The sequence below is a fragment of the Manis pentadactyla genome, chromosome 8 (assembly GCF_030020395.1).
Source record: "Manis pentadactyla isolate mManPen7 chromosome 8, mManPen7.hap1, whole genome shotgun sequence".
Classification (NCBI taxonomy): domain Eukaryota; kingdom Metazoa; phylum Chordata; class Mammalia; order Pholidota; family Manidae; genus Manis; species Manis pentadactyla.
This window is the reverse complement of record NC_080026.1, coordinates 103,780,873-103,795,085: the sequence shown is the minus strand read 5'-3', so window position 1 is coordinate 103,795,085 and position 14,213 is coordinate 103,780,873. Positions and strand designations below refer to the sequence as shown.

The 14,213-nt window shown below is 36.2% G+C and overlaps 1 protein-coding gene across 10 annotated transcripts in view; it reads left to right on the top strand.

Moving 5' to 3' along the window:
- Positions 1 to 14,213, top strand: part of CPEB3 (cytoplasmic polyadenylation element binding protein 3) — a 191,512-nt gene that overhangs the window by 82,855 nt on the left and 94,444 nt on the right. For 6 of the 10 annotated variants that reach the window (XM_057506085.1, XM_057506086.1, XM_057506089.1 and 3 more), the window contains one exon: positions 12,245 to 12,268. The exons of the other annotated variants lie outside the window; for them this stretch is intronic. In XM_057506085.1, the coding sequence (XP_057362068.1) occupies positions 12,245 to 12,268 (24 nt within the window). The remainder of the gene's footprint in view (positions 1 to 12,244; positions 12,269 to 14,213) is intronic. 10 annotated transcript variants of the gene reach the window in all.

Genomic DNA, 14,213 nt, shown 5'->3' with positions numbered 1-14,213 from the left:
CTTTAGAGAATATCCAGTCTATCTTAGTTTCTTCCTAAGGACTTGTTTTAACTCTTCCTTTTGAAAGATGGTAATAACATATATGGATCTAGCAATTAAGAGTTTACAAAGGGCTTTCACAGACCTCTGTGCCTTTGTCATGCTTATAACATTTTGCCAAGATGTGGTCAAAACCCACTTTCCCTGAGCATCAATTTGACCTTAGGATTATTCTCTTATCCAAAAGAAGTGTGGCTCTATGTGATAGAGTATATGAAACTGAAATGCAGTTTTCAAGTTACAGATGGAGACTTCAAAGGGTTTTCTAGATTTTAACAAGTTTTAAGATTGCTCCATGATTCATTTCCCTCTGCTATTGGGGCATTTTCATAGAAAAGTTGAGAATGATGGTTATTCATTTCATTTTTATTGCAACCTTGTTTAAAATGTGGCAGTGTCTTCATTTTCTGAAAAAGGTAAAAGAACTTGCTGATACCATACAGCCAGCAAATAGCCATCTATGATTTAGACACATGGATTATTCTGCCAACCAGTCCCTTAATCCCTTGTGAGTTCTCTTTGGGGTTTTTCCAAAAAGGTCACTTAGATTTCATTTAGCTTCTTTAGGAACAGTTAGCTAAATAATACTTTATGGATTGGAGAATTAGTGCACTTCCAAAAGTGACCTGTTATACTTCAGAACATGATATCCCTTGTTAGTGGGAGGAATTTTAACCATTTCCACTCAGGTGTCTATCTAGTATATGCAGACTGGGAGTCTGAGACGTGAGCAAAGACTTGGTATGCAGATGATCCCTAGGTAAAATTAAGTAGGTGAATTTTGCCTTTCATTTCTTTGTTAGTCTCCACAATATACAATATACACCTTTGTTATCTGACTAAAGGTTTTTTTCCCCCCAAGCCTAATATAGTAGAAATAATGCAGGTTGGGGGTAGGGCAAACAGATCTGGGTTTAAATTCTGGATCCATCACTTATTTGCTATGTGACCTTGGCAAGTTACTTTTGTTTCTTTTAACAAAGATATATATATACTCCTTTATAAATGGTAACATTAATTGTGCAATGCTCCTTTTACCAAACTGGTAAGAAATAACACACCTGCCAAATGCTAGTCTCTGCTCCTTCCCTCTCTGCTCTCTGTCTTCCCCCTTTTTTTCCTTTTGAGTTGGTAGTAATTCTTAATCTTGGCTGTGCAATCAAAATGAGAACTAAAATAAAAAATACCTGTGACCCCACATCAGAGACTGTAATTTAATTGGTTTGGGATAAAACCTGGTTGTGGGGTAAGGGGTGGATGGAAGAGACCACAATTAGAAATAGTTAGTTCTTGAGAGATCCAGTGCTGCCCCCCGACCCCAGACCTCTTACCCAGTGTCTATCTTTATCTGACCCTGAAGAAATCAAGTAGTATAATGATTGTGCCATGCATTCCCTCCTATTCTTTCTTTTCCTTTTGAGAGGTCAGGGCAGGAGTAGGAAATGAATAGCTCTCTATGCTGCTAGAGCTCTTCCCAGAATCTCAGGCCAATTCGTTTTCATAACCGTCCCGTGAAGGAACCCTCCTTCCTTCCTTGAGAGGAGCCTTGTTGATAGACAAGGAGTGCTGACCAAGGGGCCAGGCCTTTGGTTCTGCTTAGGTTCCTGAGCACATTAGCACCCATTTTGTTTACCCCTTCTTTTTTCTGTATGATTCCCTATGTTACTTTGGGGTTCAGAAATTTAGAATTAGCAAGTATTAGCTGTCCTGAACAGTCTAGAAATTTAGTGTTTGTATAAAGTTTTAAGAGACCTCATGAGATTTTGTTACAGTGGTCCAGAGAAGATGGTTTGTTGAGAACATATGCAGATATTTGGGTGCATACGTCTGTGGTAGGCAAATTCAGACCTAATTTGGACAAATTGGTCTATGTAAAAATGTAACATAATCTGGTATGTGATGAGAATCCTCAGGACTTTTCTTGATTTCTTGCTTTTTGGGGGAGCAGTTATATCATTTAGAAATGTGTGACTAAAATAAAAGTAAGGTGGTAATTAATTTCTTTCAGTGGAATGCTTTTAGGCCACAGGTGTGATGGTGCATAGACATTACCTGATGCAAGCAGATGTGGATGCCCAGTCTCTCCAACTAGTGATAGCAGTATAGTACAGAGATTCTTTACCTAGGTTTGTTTCCAGAGAAATCTTTATCAGTCATACATATCTTGAATGGTCTTTCTCTGTTTTAATGAGGAATTTAGGGAATAGGCGTGAAGTTCTGAAATGATTACTTGATTACATGTCACATATTCAGAGGTTTTATTAGTAACCTATATGGCAAATGTAGTTTAGAAAATAATGTTAATACTAGGTATGTGTGGTCACTACAAGATAGTATAGAGAAGCCTTGAACTTAAATTTTAGATAAGGTGGGAAAAATAATAGTGGATGGAAATGGACAAGGGGGTAAGGGATTTCCTAGAAATCATAAAAGAATAGATGTCAGGTGGGTATCTAGATTCCTGTGCTGACCTGATAGGTATTTATATTATAATGATACTATCAGAAGAGTAGATTGGGTTGGTGTGACTGGAGTATATGGATCTGATTTGTGGAATAGTAGGAATGAGGATCTGAAAGGTGGTTAGGGGTCAGGTGGTGAAGGGCTTTGGATCTCATGAGAAGCTTGGACAGACTAATGTTGTCTTACTGGAAAATTAGGCTTATCCAAAGGAGAATGTTCAGGATGATATGATATATATGAAGAAACATTTCTTATGAAGAGTAGCTAAATATATCTTCATTGTAGAAAAGAGAAAAACAAAAGGAGATAAACTATTGACCCTCAAGTAAAAGTGGAATCAAGCTGGGGTCTTATGGTTAAGGATAATTGAGAGACAAGAATAAGAAAGAACTTTCTAACTAGTAAGACTCTATACTCCTACCATGGAGTATAGATCTTTAGCTTTCCAGTCAAGTTTTGTGAAACACAGCATCAAAGGAAGTCCTTTAAGGGCCACTGTGGGGGAAGGATACCTGACAGGTGGGGCTGTGGGTCCCTTTGCTCCTTTGACCTGAACAGCCTTGTTCAAGTAATAAATATCTCTTTGTTTGTTGGGCTTCATTTATTGGAGGAGAGTGTTCTGCTGCTTAGAAAAAAGTTTGAAAAAAACAACTGAACACAAAGGCGCTGAAAAACACACTAGAACAGATGGACCTAATAGACATCTATAGAACTCTACATCCAAAAGCAACAGGATAAACATTCTTCTCAAGTGCACATGAAACATTCTCCAGAATAGAACACATACTAGGCCACAAAAAGAGCCTCAGTAAATTCAAAAGATTGAAATCCTACCAACCAACTTTTCAGATCACAAAGATATAAAACTAGAAATAAACTGTACAAAGAAAACAAAAAAGCTCACAAACATATGGAGGCTTAACAACATGCTCCTAAATAATCAATGGATCAACGACCAAATTAAAATGGAGATCAAGCAATATATGGAAACAAATGACAGCAACAACACAAAGCCCCAACTTCTGTGGGATGCAGCGAAAGCAGTCTTAAGAGGAAAGTATATAGCAATACAGGCATATTTAAAGAAGGAAGAACAATCCCAAATGAATAGTCTAAAGTCAAAACTATTGAAATTGGAAAAAGAAGAATAAATGAGGCCTAAAGTCAGCAGAAGGAGGGACATAATAAAGATCAGAGAAGAAATAAATAAAATTGAGAAGAATAAAACAAGAGTAAAAGTCAATGAAACCAAGAGCTGGTTCTTTGAGAAAATAAACAAAATAGATAAGCCTCTAGCCAGACTTATAAAGAGAAAAAGAGAATCAACACACATTAACAGAATCAGAAATGAGAAAGGAAAAATCATGACGGACCCCACAGAAATACAAAGAATTATTAGAGAATACTATGAAAACCTATATGCTAACAAGCCGGAAAATCTAGAAGAAATGGACAACTTCCTAGAAAAATACCACCTTCCAAGACTGACCGAGAAAGAAACAGAAAATCTAAACAGACCAGTTACCAGCAATGAAATTGAATCGGTAATCAAAAAACTACCCATGAACAAAAACCCCAGGCCAGATGGATTTACCTCGGAATTTTATCAGACATACAGAGAAGACATAATACCCATTCTCCTTAAAGTTTTCCAAAAAATACAAGAGGAGGGAATACTCCCAAACTTATTCTACAAAGCCAACATCACCCTAATGCCAAAACCAGGCAAAGACCCCACCAAAAAAGAAAATTACAGACCAATATCCCTGATGAACGTAGATGCAAAAATACTGAACAAAATATTAGCAAACTGGATTCAAAAATACATCAAAAGGATTATACACCATGACCAAGTGTGATTCATCTCAGGGATGCATGGATGGTACAACATTCGAAAATCCATCAACATCATCCACCACATCAACAAAAAGAAGGACAAAAACCACATGATCATCTCCATAGATGCTGAAAAAGCACTCGACAAAACTCAACATCCATTCATGATAAAAACTCTCAGCAAAATGGGTATAGAGGGTAAGTACCTCAACATAATAAAGGCCATATATGATAAACCCCACAGCCAACATCATACAGAACAGCAAGAAGCTGAAAGCTTTTCCTCTGAGATCGGGAACAAGACAAGGATGCCCACTCTCCCCACTGTTATTCAACATAGTACTGGAGGTCCTAGCCACAGCAATCAGAAATACAAGGAATCCAGATTGGTAAAGAAGAAGTCAAACTGTCACTATTTGCAGATGACATGATATTGTACATAAAAAACCCTAAATACTCCACTGCAAAACTACTAGAACTAATATCGGAATTCAGCAAAGTTGCAGGATACAAAATTAACACACAGAAATCTGTAGCTTTCCAATACACTAACAATGAACTAATAGAAAGAGAAATCACGAAAACAATTCCATTCACAGTAGCATCAAAAAGAATAAAATACCTAGGAATAAACCTAACCAAGGAAGTGAAAGACCTACACCCTGAAAACTACAGGACTCTCTTAAGAGAAATTAAAGAAGACACTAACAAATGGAAACTCATCCCATGCTCCTGGCTAGGAAGAATGAATATAGTCAAAATGGCTAACCTACCCAAAGCAATATACAGATTCAATGCAATCCCTATCAAAGTACCAACAGGATTCTTCAACGAACTGGAACAAATAGTTCAAAAATTCATATGGAACCACCAAAGACCCCGAATGGCCAAAGCAATCCTGAGAAGGAAGAATAAAGTGGGGGGGGAATCTCGCTCCCCAACTTCAAGCTCTACTACAAAGCCACAGTAATCAAGACAATTTGGTACTGGCACAAGAACAGAGCCACAGACCAGTGGAACAGAATAGAGACTCCAGACATTAACCCAAACATATATGGTCAATTAATATATGACAAAGGAGCCATGGACATATAATGGGGAAATGACAGCCTCTTTAACAGCTGATGCAGGCAACACTGGACAGCTACATGTAAGAGAATGAAACTGGACCATTGTCTAACCCCATACACAAAAGTAAATTCAAAATGGATCAAAGACCTGAATGTAAGTCATAAAATGATAAAACTCTTAGAAAAAAACATAGGCAAAAATCTCTTGGACATAAACATGAGTGACTTCTTCATGAACATATCTCCCTGGGCAAGGGAAACAAAAGCAAAAATGAACAAGTGGGACTATATCAAGCTGAAAAGCTTCTGTACAGCAAAGGACACCATCAATCAAACAAAAAGGCATCCTACAGTATGGGAGAATATATTCATAAATGACATATCCGATAAGGGGTTGAAATCCAAATTATATAAAGAGCTCACACACCTCAACAAACAAAAAGCAAGTAAGCCAATTAAAAAATGGACAGAGGAGCTAAACAGACAGTTCTCCAAAGAAGAAATTCAGATGGCTAACAGGCACATGAAAAGATGCTCCACATCGCTAATCATCAGAGAAATGCAAATTAAAACCACAATGAGATATCACCTCACACCATGGGCAACATCCAAAAGACAAACAACAACAAATATTGGCAAGGATGTGGAGAAAGGGGAATCCTCCTACACTGCTGGTGGGAATGTAAACTAGTTCAACCATTGTGGAAAGCAGTATGGAGGTTCCTCAAAAAACTAAAAATAGAATTACCATTTGACCCAGGAATTCCACTCGTAGGAATTTACCCTAAGAATGCAGGAGCCCAGTTTCAAAAAGACATATGCACCCCTGTGTTTATTGCAGCACTATTTACAATAGCCAAGAAATGGAAGCAACCTAAGTGTCCATCAGTAGATGAATGGATAAAGAAGAGGTGGTACACATACACAATGGAGTATTATTCAGCCATAAGAAGAAAACAAATCCTACCATTTGCAACAACATAGATGGAGCTAGAGGGTATTATGCTCAGTGAAATAAGCTAGGTGGAGAAAGACAAGAATCAAATGGTTTCACTCATCTGTGGAGTATGAGAACAAAGCAAAAACTGAAGGAACAAAACAGCAGCAGACTCACAGAACTCAAGAATGGACTAACAGTTACCAAAGGGAAAGGAACTGGGGAGGATGGGTGGGATGGGAGGGATAAGGGGGAAAACGGGGCATTACGATTAGCACACAAATGTAGCGGTGGTGGGACACAGGAAAAGCAGTATAACACAGAGAAGACAAGTAATGATTCTATAGCATCTTACTATGCTAATGGACAGTGACTACGCAATGGGTTATGTGGGGGGGATTGATAATAGGAGGAGTCTAGTAACCATAATGTTCAATTGATTGTACTCTAACGATATAAAAAAAAAAATAATAAGGGCTTTTTCAAATGTCCATTAAGTGGTGTATTACTTTACGAGGGCTGCCTCAATAAAGCATCATAGACTGGGTGACTTAAACAAGAAATTTATTTCACAGTTCTGGAGACTGGAAGTCCAAGATTGAGGTAGGGACAGGGCTGATTTCCCCTGAGGCCTCCCTCTTTGGCTGGCAGATGGCCGCCTTCATGCTTTGACCTCACTTGTCCTTCTCTGTGTGTGTGGGCATTCCTAGTATCTCCTCTTTGTATAAAGACACCTGCCCTATTGGAGTAGGGCCCTATCCTTATGACTTCATTTAACCTAATTACCTCTTTTAAAAATCTGTCTTCACAGTCATGTTATAGGTGAGGGCTTCACCCATGAATCTTAGGGGGGACATATTTCAGTCCATAACAACTGGTGGATAGATAAATTGTGGTGTTTCCATACTGTGGAATGCTGCTTTGTAAAAAAATAAAATATCAACATGTGCAACGACATGGATAAATCGCAAAAACACTGTGCTAAGTAAATGAAGTCAAACACATTGATTCCATTAATATGAAGTTGTAGAAAGGGCAAACAAAACTATAGTACAGAAAGCATATTAATGGTTGCCAGGGGCCATGGTTTGTGGGATGAGATAAACAGCAAAAAGGCACAAGGACAATTTTTAGGGATATTAACTGTTCTGTATCTTGATTATGATGGTAGCAGTTGCACAACTATATATGAGTACCAGAATTGATCACACTTACAGTGGGTGAGTTTTATTGAATGTAAATAATACCTAAACTTAATAGAAAAAAATAATAAATGCTTTAGAGCCATGTAGAACAGGATTCAGTCCTAGCTCTGCTGTTCAGTAGCTGAATAACCTGGGGTCAGTAATCCTCTCTGGACTGGTTTGCCCATTGAGCATGGTAGATAGTAGGTTATTTATTTTACTTTATGCCATTTCTTCTTCCTTATAAATTATGTCAGTAACACTAGTATTACACTTATCAGTTATTGTTACTTTTTAGGCTTGCAAATGAAATGAAGATTTTTCTGAGAAAAAAGGGTAGTGAGAGTCAGAGAGAAGTGTTGGAAGAAGGGATTTTAAAATGTGCAAATACTTTATGTGAATCTAGTAGATGAAAGTATATCTCATCCCAGCAAGCATCATTTTTACCTGCTATGTTCATGTTGTTTTGGAGAAATAGATCTTTTCTGTTATTATTTGACAGATTTGAGAATCATGAGGCTAAAACTATCTTACCTGCCATTATGAGGATGAATATAGAAGAGGAGCTCTTGGAAGCCCTACTCTTTGGGAATTTATAATTGACTAGGAAAAGGGGACTTTTTGTACTAACTTTAAGATCTTACCCCATCTTAGGTGGAAATTTTTGTATGTCTAATACTTAGATGGAAGGTGAAAGAGACCATTAGATGTTCAAATAGAATTTAATTTTTCATACTGAGCTAGTGTTCAAAAATAAATTTGCAAGGTGTTTTTAAGAAACTGATTTTATTGCAAGAAACATTATTAACAATTTGTTTCCGCCATTGACTTTTAACAGTCTTGACAGATATTTCCAAGACAGTTAGTAAAATTTTGTACTAAGGCTTTGTCTCTTGTTCATTTGTTTTCTTTAGTATAGCATCCCAGGGAATGGAGAGCTCAGTATCTATTCATCTTCCCCTCTTTCTCTCTTTCTCTCACTCCTGCTCTTCCTCTGGTTTTTGAGCCTCTATTGTGGAATCTGTATTATGATGCTACTTTGCTTAGAGAAACTTCAGCAAATTTGAATGAATCCATGTAGTTAAGAATTAGTTTAGACTTTAAAATTAGATCATAACATGCTCTTGGGAAATCACATGTATGAGTTCAGTTATAACACTGAGTGTGGACCAAGTCATAAGGAGTAACACATGGTCTATTTTGCATTATTGCCTCATATACCTAACAAAGTAACATACCTTTAACATGAGGGTGCCATTCACAATGTACTAGCCATTGATCATATAAACTTATTTTTAGAATAATGCTAGCATATTCCACTGCAAATACACATACCTTTTTATATTCTGGTGGATTGAAAATTAATCTTTAACTTTTTTTAGTTTTGGATTATACAGGTTAATGACTTAAAGACTACAAAAATGTTAGCATTTTGGATTTTCTACATTAATCTTATAACCTTTTATCACAGTGAACTATTCTAAAATACTTGTAACGTTTTATTTTTTATTGAAGTGTAATATGCATACCTAACAATGCACAGATCATAAATATATAGGTTGGTATATTATCACAAATTGAACACACCCATATAACCAGTACCTAGAACATGACCAAACCCCAGGACCCCCATCAGGCTTCCTCTGGTTTGTAGCCCTAGCTAAGAGTAAACAATACCTTTACTTCCAAAAATTAAATGTAATTTTTTATGAGGTCTAATATTGTTTGATACATATGAAACAGAAAAATAATTTTATCTGATGGTAATTGATAATCATGAATTAAAGTTCTTGGAGGAAGTAGATAGGACTTTCTAAGTACATCATATCTTGTTATGTCTGATATAAATCTATACTAGCATAGAATATATTATATAGATGGAATTAGTCGCATTACCCACCCCTTTTCTTGTGTGGTATTATTTTGTGCTAGCTCATGTAAGTGTACATATTCAGTATTCTTTCTTGTTTAAAAGCCATATTTGTTCTCAGGAGAAAGCACTACTTTTGTGTTCCCAGATTTCTCTCCTTTGGTGTTCATTTAATTACTTCTCCTTTAGGGAAGAGTTTGACTCTAATTAGTCTATTTGCAAGTGGCCCTCATACGAGCAAATTTTTAATCACCAACAGAGGTGGTGTACATTCTAAAGGCTGTCAAAGCATATATTACTCCCTCCCTTGATTGTGCATTCAGCTAACAAGCCATATTTGTTGAATACCAACTTCGTACAGAACATTCTGCCAGATGTGTTAGAGGATGTTAAAAGAAGTGCAAGATATTGATCTTTCCCTCTAGGAATTTAACAGTAGAGTGAGATGGTTGAAAAGTGTGGACTCTGTAAGAGTGCTTAGTTTCTTATTTCAAGTCCACCACTACCTAACTTTGTGATTTTAGGCAAGATACATAATTCTGTGTTCTTTTTTCCTCACATGTAAGAAGAAGCTAGTAAGAAAATTATGTCATAAGATGATAGGGCATATTAGATGATACCAGTATGTGTAAAGCATTTTGAACTGTTCCTGGCACATAGGAAGTACACATTAAGTTTTAGCTACTATAATATAGCATATTTGTTTATATATAATAAGTAAATATATATTACATAAAATGAGTAAATATGTAATAAATGAATGAGAATCACAGATAAAATACTGAAATTAGGACGAAGGTAGCACATAATTAAATTCACAATGAATGATGAAAACAAATTCAAGCATCTCAGATCACTACTTTAAACTGACTGCCTTTTCTATATGCCACTTAGCACCTTGATGTCACAATCCCCAAGCCGACATGAACCATTATTGTCTCTCTTTAGCAATGGAAAAAGAGAAGAATCTATAAAATCATGAACTGTTTTAGGAAGCTTTGATTAAAACTCCCAAGTATGTCTTTGCACCACCCCCCACTGCCATTCAGGATGCTCCTCCCACCCCAAGCCTGTATTAATCTGTTTATTTCATGTTCTGTATTACCTGAAATTGAGCATTTGAAGACTTGAGTGAATAGCATTCTTATTTATCCTTCAGAGATCTTACGCTCCAATGAGTCATTTGTACCTTAGTATTGTAGTCAGATTCTTTTTCATTATCTGCCTAGAAATCATATATAATGAAGGAATGGAAATTTGTTTTTCGGGGGAGAAATGAGTAATTTTGAAATACAGAATGTTTTATTTCCTCTTGATGTTGGGCAGCATGACATGATTGTGGGGGGGGAGGACAAAGAAATAAGTGGCAGGATGTCAAATATTCTTAATCCCTTTTTCAGTGTTGTCTGTTAATATTAATTGACCCATTTTATTATAAATGAAGTAGGCTTTCTGGAGAGGCCAACCTAGGAAACTACCTTTTATTAAAAACATTCCGTGGGGAGATGAATTCCAGATTCCAAATAATAAAAATTTGATACTAACTTAATTTTTTTTGGAATATATTCCTTTTGTAAGTGATATAAACAGTAATTGCTCTGTAGTTCAGAAGAGTTTTTTTCATTGCATTACAGTGATGGAAGGAGTTTAAGGAGAAAGTATGGCTTGATCTGAATCATCTTTTTAATATTTGTGTAATGGTAAAGTAAAGAGGCCAAAGGCATATAGGTGAGCATGACTATGACGTCTGAAGAAAAGTGGAAACTAGTAGAAGATGAGATTGGCCAATTAGTATTTCAACTTTATAATTCAAAGTCTGAATTCTTTTCATAGGACAGAAATCGTTTTCTTTAGTATTATCTTAGATTGCAAATATAACCCCAAATTGTCCTAATTTTTTGGTTTTAAGCTAATATGACATTTCATACTTAAAAAAAATGGATTAAGTAGAGTTCTCACTTGTTTTGTAGAATTCATGGTTTCAAATTTGAAAAACTTTACACTTTGAAAATATTTTAGATGGCAGGATCTCCTAGCAATGTATGTATGATGCTGCAATCTAGCTGTTCTAAACTTTTCAACAGTGCATCCAATGGCCCTTGAATTTTGAAGGGAAGAAAATCTTCAAAGCACTGTTCTTCAGCATGGCCTGAGATGTATCCAAGTCGTTAATCCCTTTCTACTTTTCAGTTCACTTTCTAGATGAAAAAGATACTGTTTTACCCCATCTGTGATACTGTATGGAAAGTAAATGGGAAGAGTAAGAGAAACTTAACTGGAAGTTTTACAGAAACATATTCTGTAGAGCAGGAGCTAATTGTGTATAAAATTTCTATACAGTTTTCAGGGGACTCTGTGAAATGTGTGTGTGTGTGTGTGTGTGTGTGTGTGTGTGTGTATGTGTGTATGAAGAAATTCAGAATGACCACCAAACGCTACAGTCTTTAGTTATTTAGAATGAATGTTTTTTCTTTAAAGTGATGTCTTATGGTAATATATAGTATAAATGAGGATTTGTAAATCAGAAAAAATTTTAAAAGAACTCTGTACTTTATATAGATAATAGGCCATCATATAAATCCTTATAAAGACGTGTGGACCTTAAGCACCGATTGTGTCTTTTCCAGTGGCTGCCATATTCAAGTGAATTTCTGTTTAAGACTGATTTTACTTGTGCTTCATAAAGGTTTTTCTCATTTAATATGTCTGCAGTCAAGTTGAACAGTATCTCCAGATTATTTAATTCTGAGAATACTTAGAAAAGGTTTATGTGAATATTTTTTTTATTTCTAAATTCACCATTTTGATACAGATACCCATGGTTTTCTTCTGTGTTTACATGCAGCCAGGAGCTATGGGCGGAGACGAGGTAATTTTTTAATGAGATCTTTTGCTTGCCAAATTGTGAGTAAATATGAATGTGTGTGTGTTTATACCCATGTGTGTGTAAAATAATAATAATTGTATAGTACGATATTTTAGCTTAATTATTTTAGTGAAACAATTCTTTTATTACTTTATTATAAATTATTTTTTGTTGTTAGCTGGTAATTTATTCTTTTAATTCTAAAAAAAATGTAACAAAGACCATTCTACCTGGAAGTTTTTGTTATATGGATTGTTGTGAATGATCTTAAGGGAATAAAGGCCAAGCATACCTATTTTTTTTTGTCCTGTGTCCCATGTGTTCTTTTCATACTACTTAGAAGGCAGAAGTTAGGTTTTAAGAAGGCAATTCTTGATCTTAGAAAGCTGACTGGTGAATTTTTTTTGTGTTACATTCAGAAACATTGAAATCTTGATTGACCTTGAAGCTAAATAAAGTGAGAGACCCTGATTTTCATAGGTCCCCTCCAAGATCTTCACCTTATTTTTGTGTTCTTTCTTAAAGAGAGGGATCCCTGACTTGTACAGGTTGTAGACTCCATAAAACTTGCATTCTCTCCTGGTTACACCCAAACAAAATAATATTACTTTCATTTGTGTAATGCTGTAACCTTTCTACATTTCCATATCTGTAATTTGTTTAAATAGTTTTACAAAGTAGGTAGAATAAGCCTAATGTTGTGGATAGAGTATGGGATTTAGGGTAAAAAACCTAGTTGTAATCACTGCTTTATCATTTATGTCTATTATCCTCATCTGTAAACTGTGAGGTAATAACCCCAATCTTGTCCAACTTAAAGAGTGTTAGTGGACTTATAGTACAAATAAATGGGAGAGGACAACCTATCCATGGAAACTGAAAGCATTCCACAAATGTAAGTTTTGCCTTGGTGCTCATTTGCAGAAGCTGGGAGAGATAATTTACTGGCCATGTGATTTCAAGTTAAAGTCAGAGCCAAGTCTGGAACCCTTGTCTTTTTTTTTTTTGAATTTTTTTATTAAGGTATGATTGATATACACTCTTATGAAGGTTTCACATGAAAAAACAATGTGGTTACTGCATTTACCCATATTATCAAGTCCCCACCCATACCCCAATGCAGTCACTGTCCATCAATGCAGCAAGTTGCCAGAGATCCATTATGTCCCTTCTCTGTGATACACTGTTCTTCCCGTGATCCCCCACACCATGTGTACTAAACACAATACCCCTCAGTCTGCTTCTCCCTCCTTTCCCACCCACCCTCCCATACCCCTCCCTTTTGGTAACCACTAGTTCATTCTTGGAGTCTCTGAGTCTGCTGCCATTTTGTTCCTTCAGTTTTGCTTCATTGTTATACTCCACAAATGAGGGGAATCATTTGGTATTTGTCTTTCTTCACCTGGCTTATTTCACTGAGCATAATGTCCTCCAGCTCCATCCATGTTGTTGCAAATGGTAGGATTTGTTTCTTTCTTATGGCTGAATAGTATTCCATTGTATATATGTAACCACATCTTCTTTATCCGTTCATCTGCTAATGGACACTTAGGTTGCTTCCATATCTTGGCTATTGTAAAAAGTGCTGTGATAAACATAGGGGTGCATATGTCTTTTTGAATCTGAGAAGTTTTATTCTTTGGGTATATTCCAAGGAGTGGGATTCCGGGGTCAAATGGTATTTATATTTTTAGTATTTTGCGGAACCTCCATATTGCTTTCCACAATGGTTGAACTAGCTTACATTCTCACCAGCAGTGTAGGAGGGTTCCCCTTTCTTCACATCCTCGCCAACATTTGTTGTTGTTTGTCTTTTGGATGGTGGCGATCCTTACTGGTGTGAGGTGATCTCTCATTGTGGTTTTAATTTGCATTTCCCTGATGATTAGCGATGTGGAGCATCTTTTCATGTGTCTGTTGGTCATCTGAATTTCTTCTTTGGGGAACC